This window comes from Motacilla alba, chromosome 4 (assembly GCF_015832195.1).
Source record: "Motacilla alba alba isolate MOTALB_02 chromosome 4, Motacilla_alba_V1.0_pri, whole genome shotgun sequence".
NCBI classification, from domain to species: domain Eukaryota; kingdom Metazoa; phylum Chordata; class Aves; order Passeriformes; family Motacillidae; genus Motacilla; species Motacilla alba.
This window is the reverse complement of record NC_052019.1, coordinates 32,594,046-32,613,389: the sequence shown is the minus strand read 5'-3', so window position 1 is coordinate 32,613,389 and position 19,344 is coordinate 32,594,046. Positions and strand designations below refer to the sequence as shown.

Below are 19,344 nucleotides of genomic sequence, written 5' to 3'. Positions count from 1 at the left end.
AAAGATATTACAATGGTGAAAATATTTCTATTAATTGGAGAATTTTCCAGATTGAAATATGGGTGATAGGATTTATAAAACCTGAAGCCAAATTCTCTCTCACAAGCAGTTTTTCCTTTGCCCATCTTTTTTTTTTTTTTCTTCCATCTGTGAAACGGCTTCTGCCTCAGGGTAGTTCAGGAAATCTATCAGTGTCAGGTGTGTTTACTTTAGTACAGGAGGGTTTTAAACAGCAGTGTGACCCTTGTGCTGGATGTTAGTATGAGTGTTCACAAAAAAACCGCAAAGAATACTGATTGACTTCAGTTGATAAATTCTTGTGCCAGGCTTTAGAGTATAATAGTTTTAGATGAGGTATAGAAATCATGTAGTACCTGCCTAAGCACTCTCCATGTCGCTGTCCTGTGTAACGTGGATAGCAACAAACCCCTTCCCAAGTGTACTTGGGTCAGTCCTGAGGACTGAAAACCATAACCAATTGAATTCTTTCTGGAATAAGTCCACTTTGCATTCCCCCTACAATCACAGCAAGTGCCACTGTGCCTCAACATAGCCCTTGGAGTATTTTTTCCAGTGCCTGTGGTCCAGCTGCAGGAAGCACTGACTCCTGGGAAATTTCAGAAGAATTTCTGGGAGGCCACATAAGTAGAAGAAAGGATTTCCAACACCAAGATTCTGGTATACCACATTTGAGGGCCTGTCTCAAAATGAGTTGCAGTATCAGTGCTCTGCTCTTCAGCACAGAGCTCTACTGGAGACTTTCTGCATCACCCCCACAAGTTATCACCAAGGTAGGTGGACAAGATGGGGCAGGACAATTCAAAGGAGGGATGAACTGATGGCAGCTGTTCCTGAGCTCATTTTTCAACAATCACTGCCTTTGCCTAGATAAATGACTGAACTGTGTATGTATACATCACCTTGTGGAAAAAAGTATTTGGGTCTCTGGGTGGTGGACACAGAGATGTGAGAACAGCATATCTACAGAAAGTGAATTGAGACCTTCAATGTGGACTAGGGATCTTTCTTGTAATCAAATCAACATTTTTTTGCTAGATTTTCCCTCCAATTTTAAGAACAAGTTGTTCTCCATACTTTTCTACTCTTTAGACCCTACCAACCAAATACTAGGCAAATGCAGTGAGATCAGAATTTCAACTCTCAGGAAGAGGGAGAGAGGGAAGATTTTATAAATTCAGTTATCTTCAGGACTTTTGCAATAAAAGTTGCATTTTTAATGAAGATTGTCCTTATCTTTGAATCCTTCTTTAGCAGGCTGGGCTATGACCTTCTCAGATTTTTTGCCTCAAAATTGATTCAGTCACATTGGCATTATCAATGCTAAATGCAGCTTCTGTCTTCCATGTAGTTTTTCATTCAGGGTTATACTTTGCATGCTTTGTTCTTAAGTCAGCATATGGTGGGTGGGGAAGGGGGGGAGTGGATCTTTCCTGTGACTTGCACTGATTAATCAGGACTCCAAAAACGTGTGCCATGCCATTAGCTTTTGTATGCCCTCTGTATATACATACTTTATTAAATTTCTTGATTTTCTTTGAGAAATACTTTTAGGCTGAATGTTCTACCACTTGTTCATGTTTTAAGGGCTCTTGTATGAGAGAATTCAGCTGGACTTTGAGTTCCTTCTCTTGGCAGATAACACCAAAGCTTGCAAATCTGGCAGTGCTTGTGGGAAGGTCTTTAGTGAAATGCAGTTAACAAAATCATTTAGATGATGGAATTAGGAAATGATAGTGATAAAGTTGGCTGCTGTGAAAATAGTAACTGACTGACAGAGCCAAACTGTGATTTCTGAAGCTGTTGAACACACATGGATCCATGGCAGTCTGACATCTATGCAGAGGCATGCCAAGCAAATAAATAGAGTACGAGGAAGAAAGTGAGAAGACTTTTGGGAGTATTGAATGTGATAATTTCTATGTAATATACTATGTTCTGGAAACCTGTGCAATGGTTAGCCTTCCCTGAAGAAAGCCAAGCCCAAGTGATTCTTGTAATACTTGTGGTACAGCCTCATCCTCTGTGTGTGAGCACAAACTATTGAGTAAAAACATTTTCTTCTTCCTTCTTCCCTTTTAAGTAAATGATAACTTTAAATTCTTAGAAGTGTCTATACCCTGTTTCTGAATACACAACACCTGCCGATACAGGGAAAAAGCATTTCACTAGCAGTTTGGCATGTTGGCAAATATTAGATGTGTTGGGTAGAATGTAGAAAATGATCACCTTCTCTCTAGGACACTCAATATCCATCAAATCACTTCATAAATGTGTGCCATAAATGCAATTCTAGATGCCCTGCAGCACTTAGTCTTGTGCCTAACAACCCACCTATCACCAGGCATTCATCCTCTGACAGAATGTTTACCATGGGAAGGTTTGTTTATGTACAAAATTCTGAGTGGACTCAAAGTACATATTTATAGAAACCCTATTCTTCTGCCTTATGAAAATCTAATTTTTTTCCTCCAAGGAAATATAATAAGGTGTCTACTTAACAGCAGCCCAAAGTGGTTTTCTTGTATATATATAAAACCAGTTTAATATTTTGGAAAGTATTAGTTTTATTTTACATTTATGATTTGTATAACCATTTTGTATATAGACCACTTGCAGGGGTATGGCTCACACAAGGTGTCAGAGGAGTGTGAAATAATTTTTATGCCACCTTTCCGAGGCAATAAATGTCATATAAGCACACCGAAGTGCAGATAGAGTACTTTTAGATGAACATTCTCAAACTGTATGTAAGAAATCTGTTTGACAGACTTACCCAAAGGATGACACTTTTTTCTGATCTTGCCAAAGCAGCAACTGTGTAAAAAGAAAATTTGCTCTGGTGGTTGGGTTTTTTCCCCAAAGAGTTATGATGTAAAGGGAGTGAGGAGAAGCTGTAATTAGGAGAAAATAAATGGTTACTTTCTACTGAGCAAAAAAAGAAATTTCTAAATGGCATAATTTTAGCAATTGCTAAATGACATAGCAAGTTTTCAGTCATCTTTCCCGTAATACAAAGACAAAATAGAAGATGGACGGCAGCAGCTGAACCCGCAGTCCCAGCCACATAGTTTGTGTCATGATCAGTATAATGCTTATTCCAAGAAATATGTGAAATATTTTTTTGTTAGAATCACATGGATATTGATTTTTTGTGTGTGTGTGCCGCTGTTTTTAAAATATCTTTTTAAAGATATCATTTCAAAGACGTACCTTGAACTTTTTTTTACCTTTTTTTTCTTTTTTTTTCTTTTTCTTACTATGATCAGGATACAAGTGAAAACTTTCTAGAGGTATACAATTCTAGATTTATCATTAAGAATAGAGTGGTTTTTCTTAAAACTTATTCTCTTATATGGATAGGATTGCCCTGCTGGTGGTCTTTACCAATTCTAAGAGATTCACAATAGGGTAGTTTGTTCACAAAAGCCAGTTCTTTTTGACAGACCTCTATACAAAACTACTTTACTCTGAATGGATTGTTTCAAACAGCCTATACATACCTTTTTTGTTAAGAGATGTCCAGTATCTCATAAGTTTACATACCAAATTGATCTCTTTTTTCTTCCAGTTACATTTTTATGTCATTTTCATTTGCAGTAAATATCTTCCTCTTTTTCTTTCTGAAAAAAAAGTGTAAAATTTTAATTAAAAAAATAATCCAGTAATCCAAAGGGATTTAGAGCTGTGGACCCAAGTATTAAATGTAAACCAAAACTTAGTCAGTTGGAAGCTGCCCATTATTAAGATTAGACACTCAGTCTCCAGTTCAGAGCATTAGCTGTGGAAGCAAGGGCTTCTTTGCCTTGAGTAGCAGCTGCTGATAGAGGTTACTGAGAAAAATGGGAAAACAGTACCATAAATTGAAGGAGGAAGGGATGCAACTGTGTGGTTTAGGATCTTTCAGGGTCCTGATGTGTTAAAGTGAGTCTTGCAAATACAAACAGGTTTCAGATTTGTAGAGAGTTCAGTTTAAAGAGAGATATAAGGTTCAGATTACAATTGGATTTTTTTTCTTTAGTGAAGAGTTTAAACTTTTCCCTAAACTACTACTGCCTTTTGTTAAAGAATTAGATAAATAACATGTAAACATTAGAGCATTATTTTTTATCACTTCATCTCATTACTGTTATTCATATAGCAATTCTTCTGAAAGAAACAGATTTAACTTTTTTTTTTTTTTGGGGGGGGGGGGGGGGGGATATTTCTTTCAAAGGGCTCATTGATACATCATCTAATCCCCCAGAACTTCCATGAAAATGTCCTTCTCCTCCTCCTCACTTAGCTGTACTATAAGATAAGGAAAGCATGTGTGCTTTGTGTTTCCAAGAGCTGTGTTAATCATTCAAAGCATATGTGCCCTTTTTCTCGGCTGGCTGGCTGGTACTGTAGGTATTACCACTGAAGTAAAAAAAAAAACCTAATAACTATGTAAGTGCTATAAAAAGCATAATGATTAATATTTATGTCTTTCATATTTCAGATTTTGGAGATTGAGGTATTCCATCTGTAAATTTGTATTTTGCCATACCTTTGTATATGACCAATTTATGTAGAGTGGGATGATTCTAATCAGGGCAGTCTACTGTTAGGGAGCAAAATCTAGGTGCTGATAAATAGAAATATCGTGCATTTTACACCTGGCCTCACACTGCATTGAGTTTGCTGGGAAATTTGACAAGCAACAGAGGCATTATTTACTTCAATATATAAATCCACACTACTCAAAAATCACAGTATAAATGTACACTGGGTAGTTTTGGGTTGCTTCTTTGGAAGAAAACCCCACATGTTACCCACTTATATTCAAGAAATGTGTCATAATTCAATCCCTTTCTTGAAAGGACTCTGTTTTTGCTATAACTCTTGCCCTACCCCAGGTGCATCTACTTGCTTAAAATTTCCACTTGTATTTTTAGGGAAATAATGATCTGAAACTGTAAAATTCTTAATGCAGTCTTGGAAAGGGTTATAAAAAATAGAGTTATGATTTTTCTATGTAAATGAAAAAGGAAAAGTTTATTGTTTTCAGATTTGAACATAAAAAGGAAAAAAGTTTATTGTTTTCAGATTTGAACACTGAATCTGTGAGCTCATTATGGTCTTAGTCTGTTCTAATTTAAATCAGCATCATTACTGCATGAAAAATGGCCCATCTTAATCCTGACTTGTGAGAAAAAACTAGTCAATGTAGCATACTATTTAAATGCTTAAGAACTACAAGATGTTCTCCATTAAATACATTTGGGCACATGTGCTTTCTCATGGGTACACATAATACTGCTAATCCTATTGATATCAGATAGTATTTCTAAGACTAATTTCTAGACATGAATTTGCCCCTTTTTTAAAAAAATACATTTCCAGCCAGAACTGGAAAGCTATATTATAACTATTCTGCTTGATCAAGTCTGTTTTGTAAAACAGACATGAGAATATATGTTGCTGTTATAAATGATACCTTATCTGACAAAAATCTTTCTCTTAGGCATTGTTTAAATTTCATAACTTAATACCCTGTCTTTTTGTAGGGTTGTAAGAAAAACAGGTTTCCAAAGTGATACAATGATGATGTGCAATTTTGGTTCTAGGTGGATACTCCATTTTGACTTGTTTTTAATGCAGACAATCCTAACTCTTTAAAGTACACCTAACATCTCAGTAGAAGTGGTTGTAACACTAATTAAGTATTTATGACAGGATGTCTTAACAGGGCACTTAGGCTACTACTATTCAAATAGGTGAATGAGTATTTGGCTAAAAAGGTGTTTGTTCCCTTTTAATAAAAGTCACTGATCATCATGAATGTTGATAAATAGCTGAAATGATTATTTTGATGAGAAGAAGAAAGGCTCAGTGATGAGGGTAGGCCCCAGAAGACTATCTGAGGCATCATGTTTTCCCTCTCTCATGGTACTGCTTTTGTGGTATTGACAAGTCACCTTTGTGCCTTCATTTGCCGTGTGAAAAACAGGCACAATAAAGCTTTCTCCTTTGACACAACGGCACTCAGAGAAGGTAACAGTAAGGACTGAAGTGTTATGTGCTGCAAGGAGCACAGCTACCTGTACCTGGGCCACTCTGGTCTAATGACTACCCAGAGCCACCTCCAGTGGAACCTCTTAAGTCCTTTCCAGGTGTCAGCTATGAGTGATGGAATGTGTCAGTTTTCTGTGATAATACCTACGTTTATCAGAGAGTGTATATGTTGTTATTGTCTTTAAACTCCTGAATATCTGACCAAGTTCAAATGCAAATATCAAAATTAATCATTGTGACTAAGCCGCAATAGGCCTCCCTCCTCAGACAAATGCAAACCAGCCAGTTTAAAAGCTGAAGCGCAGCCCTGCCTCCATAAACTAACCAGATCCACAATTCTCCTGTTTTCAGGCACTCTGGAAAAATATGAACTATGCAACATGCCATGAAGGCCATAAAATTTGAGCTCTTCTGGATCAGGCAAGAGGAATCAGTTCCAAAAGCTTTAAGTTCCCACAAAGAACATCCTGTTGGCAGTTCCTCACCCTTTTATACCAGCAAGGCCCCCAGCTCACTTGTTTTCACTGATCTAAATTGTGGCAATATGACAGAGAGAGTGTGAGAGTGAAAGAGAAATTCTTTCACATATGTCAAGGCCAGCTGTGAGGTACCTTTCAGTTCTTCAAAATAAAGGTAAGTTTTTAGGTGACCCTGCTGGTGACCTGAAAAGGCCACCATGACTTGAGTTCAGCAGGGGATGAGTGTTTGTTGGCCATGAAATGCAGCCTCCAGAAAGGAGAGTAAAAGTGGCTGCCGTAGTGATAAATGTACCTGCAGATAGCTGCAAGGATTAACATGCCTCTAATTTATTCCACATTAGGAAAAGGGACTATAATGAGTTATTAATAAAGAAAGACTAAAGATGGGTTCAAATTCAATGGTTAATGCTCTGCATAATTTACCGCAATAATCCTTCTGATCAAAAAATTTTTTTAAAGTCCTTCTCCCTTTTTGTATGAATGAAACACATATGTTATTCTACCCCCCAGCCCCTTTAGCTACCCCCAAGGTTTTGTTTGATCTTTCTTTCTACTGTTTGGCCATGAGCTGTGTTGGCATAAAGTGTGATATCTGTGCTGGAGTTTGCTTCAACCCCCATTTGTCTACTCCACAGAAATATTTTCCTAAGCAAACATTTATGTTTGAGATGTCTTTAGTGTTGCACCTAATAGATTTCATAAATCATTTGTGTTGGCATTAATGGGACAGTGGAATCTCAGCACAGGGGGCATCACAGCAAAGAAAAATTCCATTGCAGCTGGCTGGAAATGGAGAAAGTGGATGCACTGCAGTGACATCCAGGTCCTATTTTTTGATAGGGTGCAGTCTTCATTTACTGAATGTAGAGTGATACCTATTTGTAGAAAAGAAGTACAGAACGGATAGCGTGGATAATTTTCCTTTGAAAATAGGGATTATCTAAATATGTCATTTCTTTCATAGTATATGACTCTTGGAGGACTCAATATCCTGCTTCCTTCACAGTTCCATGGCAGTCTTATGTAGAGGGAGTGCAATTACTGGTGCTCTCTGAGGGCAGAAATTCAAATGTGCTCTAAAGCTCTGCACAAGCTGACTCCAAGCATCCAGGTCCCCTTCCTCCTCCTTTTAAGTTCTGAAAGGATATATTCCTGAAGTAATTAATTACTTAGTAGGTTTTTCAATGGCAGAAAGTGCTTATCCGTAGGTACTCCGTTTAAGCAGTTTGGAAAAGTGTATCTGTGTGATCTAATACCCATTTATTGCAACTAGACCCCTTAGAAGAGATGCTGAGAATATGAACGTTGCTGTGGAAATGCTAGAAACTTGCTTCCTTAAACTGACTAATTTAGTTCATGATCTCATCTCCTAGCTTTTTCTTGGCTGGTCTTGTAGCTGTCACAGATAGGAGTCTGTCCAGAATTTGAACTGCAAAAAAGCCACCCATTTCTATCAAACTGCCCCCAAACCTGAGTGGAGTTTGTCAACGGTGACTATATATTAAAGTTTCTCCCTTGTGCTCAGTCAAAGCACACAGAGTCTGTTGCGTATCTGACTTGAACAGGTCAAGATGTAGTATTAGTGCATTTTTTCAGGACCTTTCCCCACTGCCAGCCACGACTGCCCTCATCAGGACCTGGCTACTTAGACCATTATTGTCCCCCGTTTCACAGAATTCTACTATTTCAATCTGTATAGTCTTTCTTTCTACAGGAATTGTCTGAGCTTTTTGGATAGTATTACATTTCTTATGAATAATACATCTGAAAAATGTGGTTTTATTGCAGCCTTCAACAGAACAGCGTTGAAAACATATTCTGGAACGGTATTATTTTCCCTGGAAGTATTGTATAATCATTAACAATGTCTTGATCTGATTTTTGGCAAAATGTGGCTTCTGGGCAGCTGCTGTGATAACTTGGCCTGAGTCAGCAATGGATCTTGTAATAGGGTGAGAGAGAGTTAAGTGAGTTGTTATTAGCAAAGGTCCAAGGTGAAAAGAAAACCATAATAGAAGTTTTGTAGACATTCCTATGTACCCCCTGCATTTTCTAAGCCAGCTCAGAAGGGTCTTTGTGCAGTGACACTAAGAATGAAGTTGGAGATATTATTCCCACAGACATTTTAAAAGAGTTACATGTTCCAAAATGAGGTAGTTAAAATAAAAAAAAAAAAAAAGAAGAGAGAAGAAATAATATTAAAACTGTTGTTCTTTTACTAAAGACAGAGGCATGAACTTCAGTTTGATTACCAGCCAAAAATAGGCTTTTCTCTTTTGGATGAGTACATTGGTATCTGCATATTCTGTAGGCATCTAGTTCTTCTTGCTCTCTACAGTATTTCAGAAATTAACGGAGAGTCCTGTGAATACTGTATTTTGTATCTGTTACTCGATAGCTTTATCCGACAGCTATGATGCATCCAGATCAAGCTGGACCTCCAAAGGCTTCATTAGCAGAGGACTTGATCACAGACTGCCGAGTGTTTTGAAGTAAGCAGAGTGTATTATATTCATGCCTCTATAGACACGAAGAAAAACTGTCTCCTACGGTGGTAAACGGAGGGGGAGGTGTTTGTGTTTCAATTAAAGCCCAGGTGGTGCGTGCTGAGGGGGCCGGTGTCACATCTGCGCGCTCACAGCTGCGCTCTGGTCCCGGCCCGCTCCGTCTGCTCAGCCGCGCTGCTCCTCGGGCACCGGCCGCGGCCAGAGGCGAGCCCGCCCTCCGCCAACACCGACCGGAGCCGCTCTCCCCCGGTGCCTCCCGGCTGCGGCGGCGGCTCGCACGGGAGGGAGCAGGCAGGTACTGAAGGCCAATATCCCAACTACCTTGCGCGGCAGGGAGTTTATTTCGTGTCTCGGGAAACCCCGCTTTGCGGTGGATGCCCGCGGCCCCGCGCTGCCCGCGAGCCGTACGAACAGCGCCGCGGCAGCGGCTCCGCGCTCTCCGGGAAGGCTCCTTCCGCTCTTCCCCGGAGCTCCGGGCCGTACGCGCTCGCGGCCGCTCCTCGAAGCCGCCGCCGCGGCCCCGAAAGGGTTATGCGGAGCCGGGCCCGGCCGCCGCCGCTGGCCGGGAGGGCGCGGGGCCGCCGCCGCGGGCTGTGTGGGGCCGGGCCGCGGGCTGTGTGGGGCCGGGCCGGCGGCGCTGGGCGCAGACGGGGCCGGCGGCGGAGCGGCGCGCGCGGGCCGCCCGAGGTGGGCGCGGGGCGGGGCGCGGGCGGGGCCGGGGGCGGTGCCGCCGCCTCATTCCGCGGCTCGGGCAGCGCTGCGAGGAGCCGCGGGCGGCCCGCACTGCCCGCCCTGCCCGCCGAGCGTGGCCGAGCCGGGAGGGAGCCGCTCGCGTCCTGTGTCTGGCCGTGCTGCTGAAAGAGCCCGACCCGGTGTCTGGCTGGGATGCGGTAGGAGAGATTCGCGGAATCGGAGATGTAAGAAATGAGAAGTTTTTGCATAATTTGCGTTTGAGGTATCGCATCTCGCTGCGGAGCGAAGCCTTCGAGCTCCCTCGCCCGACTCTGTTACGCTCGCGTAATGGGAAAAGTATAAAGTGCCTCTGATTGTCGTGCTTCCTAGGGGATGCGATACCTGCTGCACCGGGGGGGATGTGGAAGAGGTTGTGTTCGCTCAAAAGTCTAGAAAGAAAAATGTAACTTTACAACAGTGCAAATCATGCAAATAAAAGTATGGGGGAGGAATCAGCCCAGATTAATTTCTAAAGGATTGTAAAATCCTTCATTTAAAGCTTAGCGTAATCTTTGACATTTATGTGGGCACCTGAAAAAAAAGCCAGCCCTAAAGCAGAGCTTTGGTGTGGAAGTACAGGGCTGCTGTGAGCAGACACATTTCTGTCTGCTTCTCATTTAAAGTGCCAGCTCGTTCTTTTTTGTTTATCTAATACACGATACGCATGGAATATACAGCTGTGTCACAAAGTCATTCTGTATTCTTAAAGCTTAATATAATCAAATTCATTGCCTAAAGATGGTGTAGTTGAAGATTTGATCCTTTTTCACTGAAGTGGAAATACTTTCAGTAATTGAAAGCAGATTCATGTCTGGAGTTATACAAGCCAAGGTTTTCATTTTTAAAATAAACCTTTTGTTCTTCAGCTTTAAATATTTCAGTGAGCCATCCGGAGACCTATGCTAATTGCTAGAGTAGACTTTAAGGAAGGATTGAGGAAAAAAAAAACTGAGAAAGGTATGTCAGCAATTAAATTTACTTAACATAATAATGTCTCTATTCCAGTGCATGAACATACCATTGCAGTTTTTGTGCACACTACGTCTTAGTTTTCCTGTTCATCCACAGAATCTGAATTTGAACTACCCATCTGTCTGTGGAGTTTTTTTGTTTTAAACTATCTATGCTTCACCTTACTTAGCCCGTTCGCCATTTTTTTAACATTTTTTAACAGTTTATTAAACAAAACAGTTGGAACTTTGAAGATTTGGGGAAATACTGATCTACTCCAGTAAACAAACCTGACACTTTGTGGTGATAGCTGTGCTTTGTTAACTTTGTGTCTGTTTTCTGGCTGATCCTGTGGAAAGCTTTCAAAAGCCTTGCTTTTCTAATATTTTAGCAATGGGAAAAGAAACTTAGGATGTGAACTACCAAACTCCCAGACAAAGACTGAGCTGCTCTGGAACTGTTTGTTAGAAGCTTTGAAGGTAGAGAACAATGGAGGCAGGGGAAGGGAAGTCCCTTCTCTCCCTTAAGATCTCTAATCCACAGAGTAAATTCACTGAAAATGTGTAGAAAAGTTACTGAAGATGGCAAGAGTCCCCTATCCATTGGAAAGTGTATTAATTTCTTAATAAACACAAGGATCTAATTGCTTCATGTTAAGTATAGCCTATCATTAAGATAAGAATTTGTAATTTGTGTAATGGCACTAAGTAGTCTGGGTTTATTCCCATGAACTTCTAGATGGTGTGCACGCAGCTGGTGGAGTGCACTTTTCCTTCATTCAAAAGGTAAATCTTTTCATACATCCTCAGTAAGTTCTGGTGGAAATATTTGTGTAAAACCCAGGAAAGTGCTCAAACAAGAACAGAAAAAAACTAGCTTACCTTTTCTTCATCCATCAGATTGGGGTTCAAAACTGTCATGCAGCTCAGTAGCTACAAATGAGATGTTACAAAATTTTTTGATTAATCGTTCTGCAATCCTGTGTGGAGAGTGGCCTCATATTTCACAGTATAAAGGTATTTTTCCTTTCAAGGAGTTATAAAAGGGTGTATTACGATTTAGCAAGAAACCTGCAGCAATAGGACCTTTAAAAAACATTTTATGTTTAGATGGCTTTGTCTTGTCATTTTTGCTTTCTGAGCTTTCTGACACAAGAAGTTACATGTTCCACGCAGCAGAGGGTATTTTTTTTCCATTTGAAGAACAGCAGCCCAAGTGGTAGCTGCCTAGGAAAAATTGATAATTGATGCAATAAAAAATATAAAATGTCATGTGAGATGTGTGTTCATTCTACAGGTCCACATGAAGGATGCTGCCATACACCCATCAGCTTTGAAGTCTGATATTTTTTAAATTACAGGTAGCAAGTTAGAGGTTGAACATTGAAATTAAATTTTATAATAATGGCAAATTTTAGTACTGAAGAGTTTATCCTTTGGCTTGAGAGATATGGAAATACCTGTAAATATCAGTATATGATGCAAATGGACCTAACTTAGGGAATTGATCTTGAGCTGTATTCTTTCAGTTTGGGCGTGCATCTGTGAAGATTTAACATGACTTTTCAAATTACCAGAATGGTCTGATAAGCAATTGTGAGATCAGACTTTTTAACTTCTCTTCCTGTAACTTGTATTGCTTCCCAATTCACTTGTTGAACTAAACAAGGAAATATAAAAGGTCTTAATATGTACACTTTCTTCAACATAGAGTTGAACAAATCATTTGAGTGATGATATGATAAAATAGGACTTCACTGTATTGTTGTCCGAAATAGGAAAAAACACTAGCTTCCTATCTTTTCTGTACGTGTTCAAAGATCTTACTGTTGGTTAGAGTCATTCTAAATATGTCTATAGGCTACGCTCTGTGTGGGTTAGAAGGACTTTTTCCAGAGGTAGTTATGCATTTCAGTATAGCAAGAGGGCTTTTGTATGTTCAGTAATCTATGGAGTACGATGCTGTGAGCTGGTGACCTCACTAATGGTTTGAAGAGGTATTTATCTTTTAGATTTAAAGATTTTTATACATAACAAGAGGTCGGGATGAAATAAAGCAGCTGTACAAAAAAAAGAAAAAGTTTTTTAAATGTTACACACAAGTGGAAAAAATGGCTCTTGTGTTCCTTTAAGAAGCATCACTCACATTAAAAACTCTGAACAAAATAGGTAGGTGGCTGAAATACTCTGAATGAGTAGAAAATAGTCATTCATCTTCTTTGTCTAAGATTAAGGAATTCAGAGTGCAATTATACATGAAAACTTCAGTACTCACTCAAGGTAACAGCAAGGTGTGTAGTCTTCTTTTGAAATTGACTAAGGCCCCCATTTATCCAAACTTGAAACAAAATAATTGTTTTCTGTAAACTGCTGTAAAGTAGATTGTTTTTGAAGAAAGTCTTTTAGATGTAAGAAAAAGGTAGACTTCTCATATCTGGAAGCAGGAAATCATTCTAGCTCAGAGTGAACAGCTTATTTATGGCTTGTTATTTATAGCAGAAAGGACTTTGCATAATTTTGGTATATGAATCATTGCAGACTTTGTGGTTTTGATACTGTAATCACTGATTTTTGTATTTACTACATGAAAGTACCTTTACAGGGGGTTTAACTTCTGGTGTATTCAGAATTCAGGAGTTGAGTCTGCATTAAGAAGTGTTACAGCAAAAGATTAAGCCAACTACGTGAACATATTGAAATTTGCACAAGCTACATCTACAACTCAAAGTAATGGTGGCCTGACAAGATGGCAGAAGTGGATTTGCTGTAATTTTTGAGGAGCTGCATTATGATCAAACTGATAAAAGACATGTGACAGGGTTTCTGCATACTTAATTTTCTGTGGCAAAGGAACAGCAATTTTGGCAGTAGCAGTTAGTTAACATATCTAGTATCACAGCAACAGTGAGTTATGTGTTTTTATCTTTCTGATACAACTGGCTGCTTTGCCACTTTCTTGCTTTTGAAGAGGATTCAGACCTAAACAGCAATATTTCTAAGATGATTAAAAGAAAAGCAGATTTGGAAGAAAAAAAAATTAATCTAAAATAAGATCTCTTGCATCTCTGCATAACTAACACCCAACTGCTTTACCAGCTTTTTTATTCTTTTTATTCTGTTTCAGTTGTTATTAGTCCAAGAGCTATTGACATGGGGCTTTTTTTCCTTGATATCAAGAAGAATTAGTTTCCTGGAGAGCTGTTTGGAATATAAGAGTATGTATTAATCAAAATTAAAAAAAAAAAAAGGCAACTGCTATTACAGAATGATATTATTTGGTTGTTTTTCATAATTGTAAAAATTATAAAAAAGTACTACCTTAAGATTTCAAATTGTCATAACTGCCAAACTAATTTTTGAACTGCTTAATTTTCACCTGTAGTATAGTTGCTAACCACACACAAAGGGAAACAAAAAAGGAATGGAAATGGGTTTTTTAGAGCAGCTTTTGGTTTAATCATATAGACCTGCTTTTTCATAAAACATTATTGTAGCCTTGTATGAAATAGAACCAGTTTCAAATCTGCAGAAATTTCTGAGTTGTTCATTTTTGCAGAAGATTTTTCCTCTTAAGTCAGAAGAAACTGCATTAAAGAAAAGACTGTTGTCCAGGGAGTTGTAAAAAGTACCCTGGAAAGCCTCCTATGTTCTTTCTTTTAAATAGAACAGAATTGCCTTACATAGCAAAGTTAACTTTGTTAACCTTTTATAATTATTTAACCATTATTTCATTTTACCCCCCGCTTAAACATTGTACATTAATGCAATAGACACCTGGCTGTGCTCTTAAAAGTTTATTTGTCTTTCAATTCCTGTGATAGTAGGGGGCAGTATATCTCCTTAATTATCTTTGTTCAGGGAAATGTTGAAAGGCCAGGGTAGTTAAACAAGGCCATTTGGATTTGCAGTAAGGTCGAAGTCAGATGCAAGGAAAGTGGTTAAATGCATTATCATCTTATTGAGCACATCATCAGTAAAGTGACCTTGATGGAGGTGGAAAAAGCCATTTGGCTCTTTTATGACAGCCACCTCTCTGCTGGCTTTATCCCTGCCAGAGTGTACTTCAAATAGCTTTATCACAGTCTTCTCTTGTTGCTTTGAAATCTGATTTTTCTTAATTACGGGTAACGAATTAGAGGCTGAACAATAAAATTAACTTTCTAACAATGGCAAATTTTACTACTGAAGAGTTGATCTTTTGGTTTGGGAGATCTAGAAATATCTCTAAATTGACTATTAAGATGACCTTTATGTTAATTATTATAAACCTGCCTTTAAGTATTTCATTAATAATTACTGGTTTTTATTCATTACTCTCCTGCTTTTTAGACTGTTTTTTTTAGTTACTATGAGGACAATCAAGCCAACATCCAGCCTTAGCAGCATTTTTTGTTTGAATGTGTGTGTATTTATGTTTTTATAAAGATACTCAAACCTTGGGAGGCCTGTGGCTAAGCAGGAAACAAATAGTTTAGAAAACATACAATTAATGGTTCAATTTCTATATCATTTGTGTTTTGTAGTCGTATTGATGGTAGTCAGTATTGATGTCTTAAAAGCCTATAAAAGTATAATTCTAGCTATTGCATGTTAATATATGTATTTAATCAAAATCATCTCAACTGGCCATGTTCCCCTCTTTCTTTTTTACCTGTCTTTTCTCATTCAAGAAAGACTTCTTTCATTTGTGTAAAACTACATTGATTTCAAATAAACAGGGTAATTTTCAATTTTTGGCCTTTAAAAGAACTTAGTGATATTTCTTTTTATAGTGCTCCCTGTCTAGGGATTGGCATAATTGTTAAGGGAATTTAAAACAAATGCACAAGATACAAGGAAAGACAATAACAGGAAAACTGGATCCAAATGTGACTACCTGAAGGTACAGGTTAATTGACTGAGACTCACAGCAGAGCATTAAAAATTATTGGAGACTAGAGGGAATGATTTATAAGAAAAGATGAGAAGAAAGAAAAAAAAAAAAAAACAATGCAGCATAGTCACATGGAAAAAATACCTGAAAGATTTTTAAAGACCTTGTGGACTTGGATGATGTATCTAGATGCAGTAAGATGAATTAAGGACCAAAAAAAGGAGCTGCATATCAAGGCACATTTTGTAATGGTACCATCCTGGAGGCTATGGAAAATATCTCAGTACAGTTCATAGAAATACAAGAATTTGAAATAAAAGTATTACTTGTTTTATGGTAGGGTGTTGAGTGGCTGTTACACCTTTTGTTCCTGAGCTTTGATTATATGTTGCCATTTTGAAGGTAGATGATTTTAACTGCCACTTCGCAACCTATGAGCTCATTTTCTTCAACACACAGGTCATCTCCTAAGAAGAGAGCAGGATTCTCTTCCCATTATCACATTTGTCTTTGGAGCTGGAAGGCATCTCATAACTGTTGCCTCACCAGTTTTGTATGTGTAGTTTTATACATTACCCTTGGGTTTGCAGTATTTCTCTGAGACAGATTCCTTGGGGCAGTTAAGATTTTAAAGTTGCCAGTTGCCAGCAATGTTTTGGTGTGGTCTTTAGTACAGGATTGTAGAGTCAGAGTGTGTTCTCAGCATGAGGCAACATCATCCAGATGGAGAGAGAATTTCCTCTTTCACTCATGCCAAGTTCCCCTAGCTTCTCACAGACTTGCCTATTGATCTAGTTGCCTATATGATAAAGTGCCCTTTGCTCTGTAGTCTAAAGAATTTTCTTACATTTTTCTTTCTGTTTAATTATTCTTGCTTCCTCCCCAGCTCTCTCCTTGTACTTGTCAATCATGTTCTGCAATAAAGCAGAATGTATGTGTGTGTGTTTCCATATGCCCAACCAGAAGACAAGCCTTTTGAAGGCAGACACAGAGTCAGAGTTTGAAAATTTATTTCTGTTGAACTGTCTTTTTCGTCAGATGACTTCAAGAAGGTTGCCACACAGGTAGGCCTATCCATTGTCTTCTAATGATGCTGAATCTTAGGATCTCTCCTACCAAGCAAGAGACAAGCTGTAAGATGATGCATCTTGGTCTGAAGAAGGTCTCACTGACCCTTGGCAAGTATGCTGAAAGTACTGACAATATTAAAGCCTTTTCTGTAGACTGGAAGTACCTCAAAGAACTTTTCCTACCGTGTCTTTCTTTTCTTTTGCCCCTCCTTGACAATTTTGGTTTATGGAGCTGAGCATGTATTTTATTGCCAGGAGAGTTTCTTTTCAACAGCTGTCCCTTCTCCAATGAATACAGTAAGGTTCGTGTTTCGGAGCATTTCAGTCTTATACTGCAAACCCTGCTACTCCTCATTTGTATGAGAACCCAGTGTTTACCACCCTGTTTTTCCCCTGGGGTCAAGGAATCTTAAACAGACTTTTCAGTCAGTGGGTTCCTCTCTGGATGTAAACCCTTCTCCCCTGATGATTTTCCTGTCAGTGGCATTTGGATAGTATTTCGAGTTATTCCTCAGCACTTCTGCCAGCTTTTCACACAAGAGACCTGTGTGTTATTTATCAATTCTCTTTTCTCATTTCTGCCCTCCAGCTTGTACATTACCCCCTCATCCTAGTCCTTTCCACGTAATCCTAATTTACTGCTGATCAGAGGCATGGCAGCAGAACCAGTTACTTGAGGTGAAAGAAGAGGAATAAAAATAAAGCCTACATCAGACAAAGTTATGTTTTTGCCTTTGAGGCAATTGGTTTTGCTTGCAGTGATTTTGGTGACACCAGGCAGAGCTGAACATTGTTCCTTCTGCTTATCTGTTGTTTGCTTTTCCTGTAATGCAACTGTACCTCATAAAATAACAAATTGTTCATTTTGAGTGCTGGGTTTCACTTTCCGATGTACAGCAGAATTTCTGCTAGAATCAGTTATTTGATTATTTTTTCCCTGTCTTTTTTATGTGTAGTTTTTTATGTGTGTGGAGTTTCCATGTGCTCTTAAGCCAGATGTGGTCAGTATGCAATGGAGATCTTTACTAAGAAATACAAAAATGTACTGAGTCCTATAGCGAACTGAATTACCATTGCTTCATGAAAGTAGGTTTATTTGGTATAGTCTGTATAGAAATTATAATCTTCATAAACATCAGATGTAGACTGAGCTGTGTTAGTCTGGAACAGCATATGCATGCATGTGTATAGTTTGAATTTTAGCCAAGAGAAGGAGTCCCTGCATTCAGCTGGCTGATGTTCCACTTGTGTTTGTGGCTATAACACAGCGCTTCTTTAATATCCTACGTGAACATTGAAATGGAACAGGCCATGGATGTTGGTAAATCCAGCAAAGCAGTAATACTTGAGAAGTATTGGAAAGTATCCGTTCTGCTTGCCAGCTGAGAGCTGCTTGCAGCTCATAGTGGTGTGCTGCAGGCTAGCCCCTATTGCCATGAGATGTTCCCTCCTTTCCTGAGTTTGCCAGATTTTGCAACATAGTGGAAGAGGGCAATGAAAAGGAAAGAAGAAACCAGCCAGGTCCCTTTCTTTTTCACTGTAGAGAGAAAAATTAGATTGTAGAGGAGAGATAGATGTGTGATCTTTGTGTACAGTAGCAAAGGGAACAAGCCAAGGTCCATTTCCTGCTGCAGCTCAAGTATCACTGATGTGTACAAGTGCTTCACAAGCAGCCTGGGGACCTCATTCATTCAACCTCCTGTGAAAAGTCTGTGGTTCATACCCTTCCTTTGAACTGTGTGGGTGTTATCTGGGAGAGCACTGGTTGTTAGCCAAAAACTAAGGTAGGAACAATACTATCAGTTCCCAATTATTGATGATTTTTTGCCAGTGTTTGCCCTCGAGCTTGCACTAAACTGCTCCTGTTGAGTTAGTGCAGATATAAGCATTGAGCCTGAGGCTCATGGTAGAGAAGAGAGGGAAAGGGTAAAACAAAGGACACACCTATGTCTCTAAACAAATTGGTATTTGAAAAAAAAACCACTTTGAGCACAACATCACAAACTTAACAGCAAATCCACCCAGTGTATTTGTCTCCGAATTTTTTTTACACTACCATTCTAGTTAGGTCTCGATTTCTTTGTTCTTTTTCTCCGGTGATTTTTGTATGGGCCTACAGGTTCCTACCTGTAAGGGCAGGTAGGAACCCTTTAAAAAGTGATCCTGACAAACCTGGAGACTCTTCTTAAGAGATAGTAGTTATCTCCATTTTACTAATTCTTTATTCCACAGATTCACTTCCTGTGCTAAGAACATTCAAATGATGCTTCTGCTTCCAGGTTTTTTTTTTGTCATATAGCTCTGAATTTAGGATAATGTTTGTTTTTTTTAATTGCTTTAAAAAAATAAGAGAAAACCACACAAGAATATGAAATGTCAGTTCCCATTCAGCACTCAGCTGATTTGAGAGGCTGCATGCATAATTACCTTGCATGTACCTCTTCTTGTCAGATTTGTTGCTCCTATATCAGTGAAATCAGCTTGAAAAATGTTCAGCTTTGCCTCATTTTCATGTACATTTCCATATTTTTTGAGACAAGTAAAAATACTGTGACTCATGTTGGTGGTCATACTCAGAGTGAGATAACTAAGTCTTTTGATGTGTTTTCTGCTGGATGTAAATGTCTGCAGTATGTTTTTTTAGTTCACAGAAGTAAGTTCTTCCTGTATGCACTC

At 38.9% G+C, this 19,344-nt stretch overlaps 1 protein-coding gene across 45 annotated transcripts in view; it reads left to right on the top strand.

Moving 5' to 3' along the window:
• The window catches only part of TENM3 (teneurin transmembrane protein 3), a 1,291,416-nt gene that overhangs the window by 1,045,632 nt on the left and 226,440 nt on the right, over positions 1 to 19,344 (top strand). For 2 of the 45 annotated variants that reach the window (XM_038135941.1, XM_038135934.1), the window contains exons 1-2: positions 9,768 to 9,960; positions 10,642 to 10,732. The exons of 37 other annotated variants lie outside the window; for them this stretch is intronic. In XM_038135941.1, the coding sequence (XP_037991869.1) occupies positions 10,675 to 10,732 (58 nt within the window). In that variant the 5' untranslated portion in view covers positions 9,768 to 9,960; positions 10,642 to 10,674. Of the gene's footprint in view, positions 1 to 6,448; positions 9,339 to 9,767; positions 10,733 to 19,344 lie in introns of those variants that run through there. 6 more of the 45 variants (XM_038135945.1, XM_038135937.1, XM_038135940.1 and 3 more) reach the window with 4 other exon arrangements.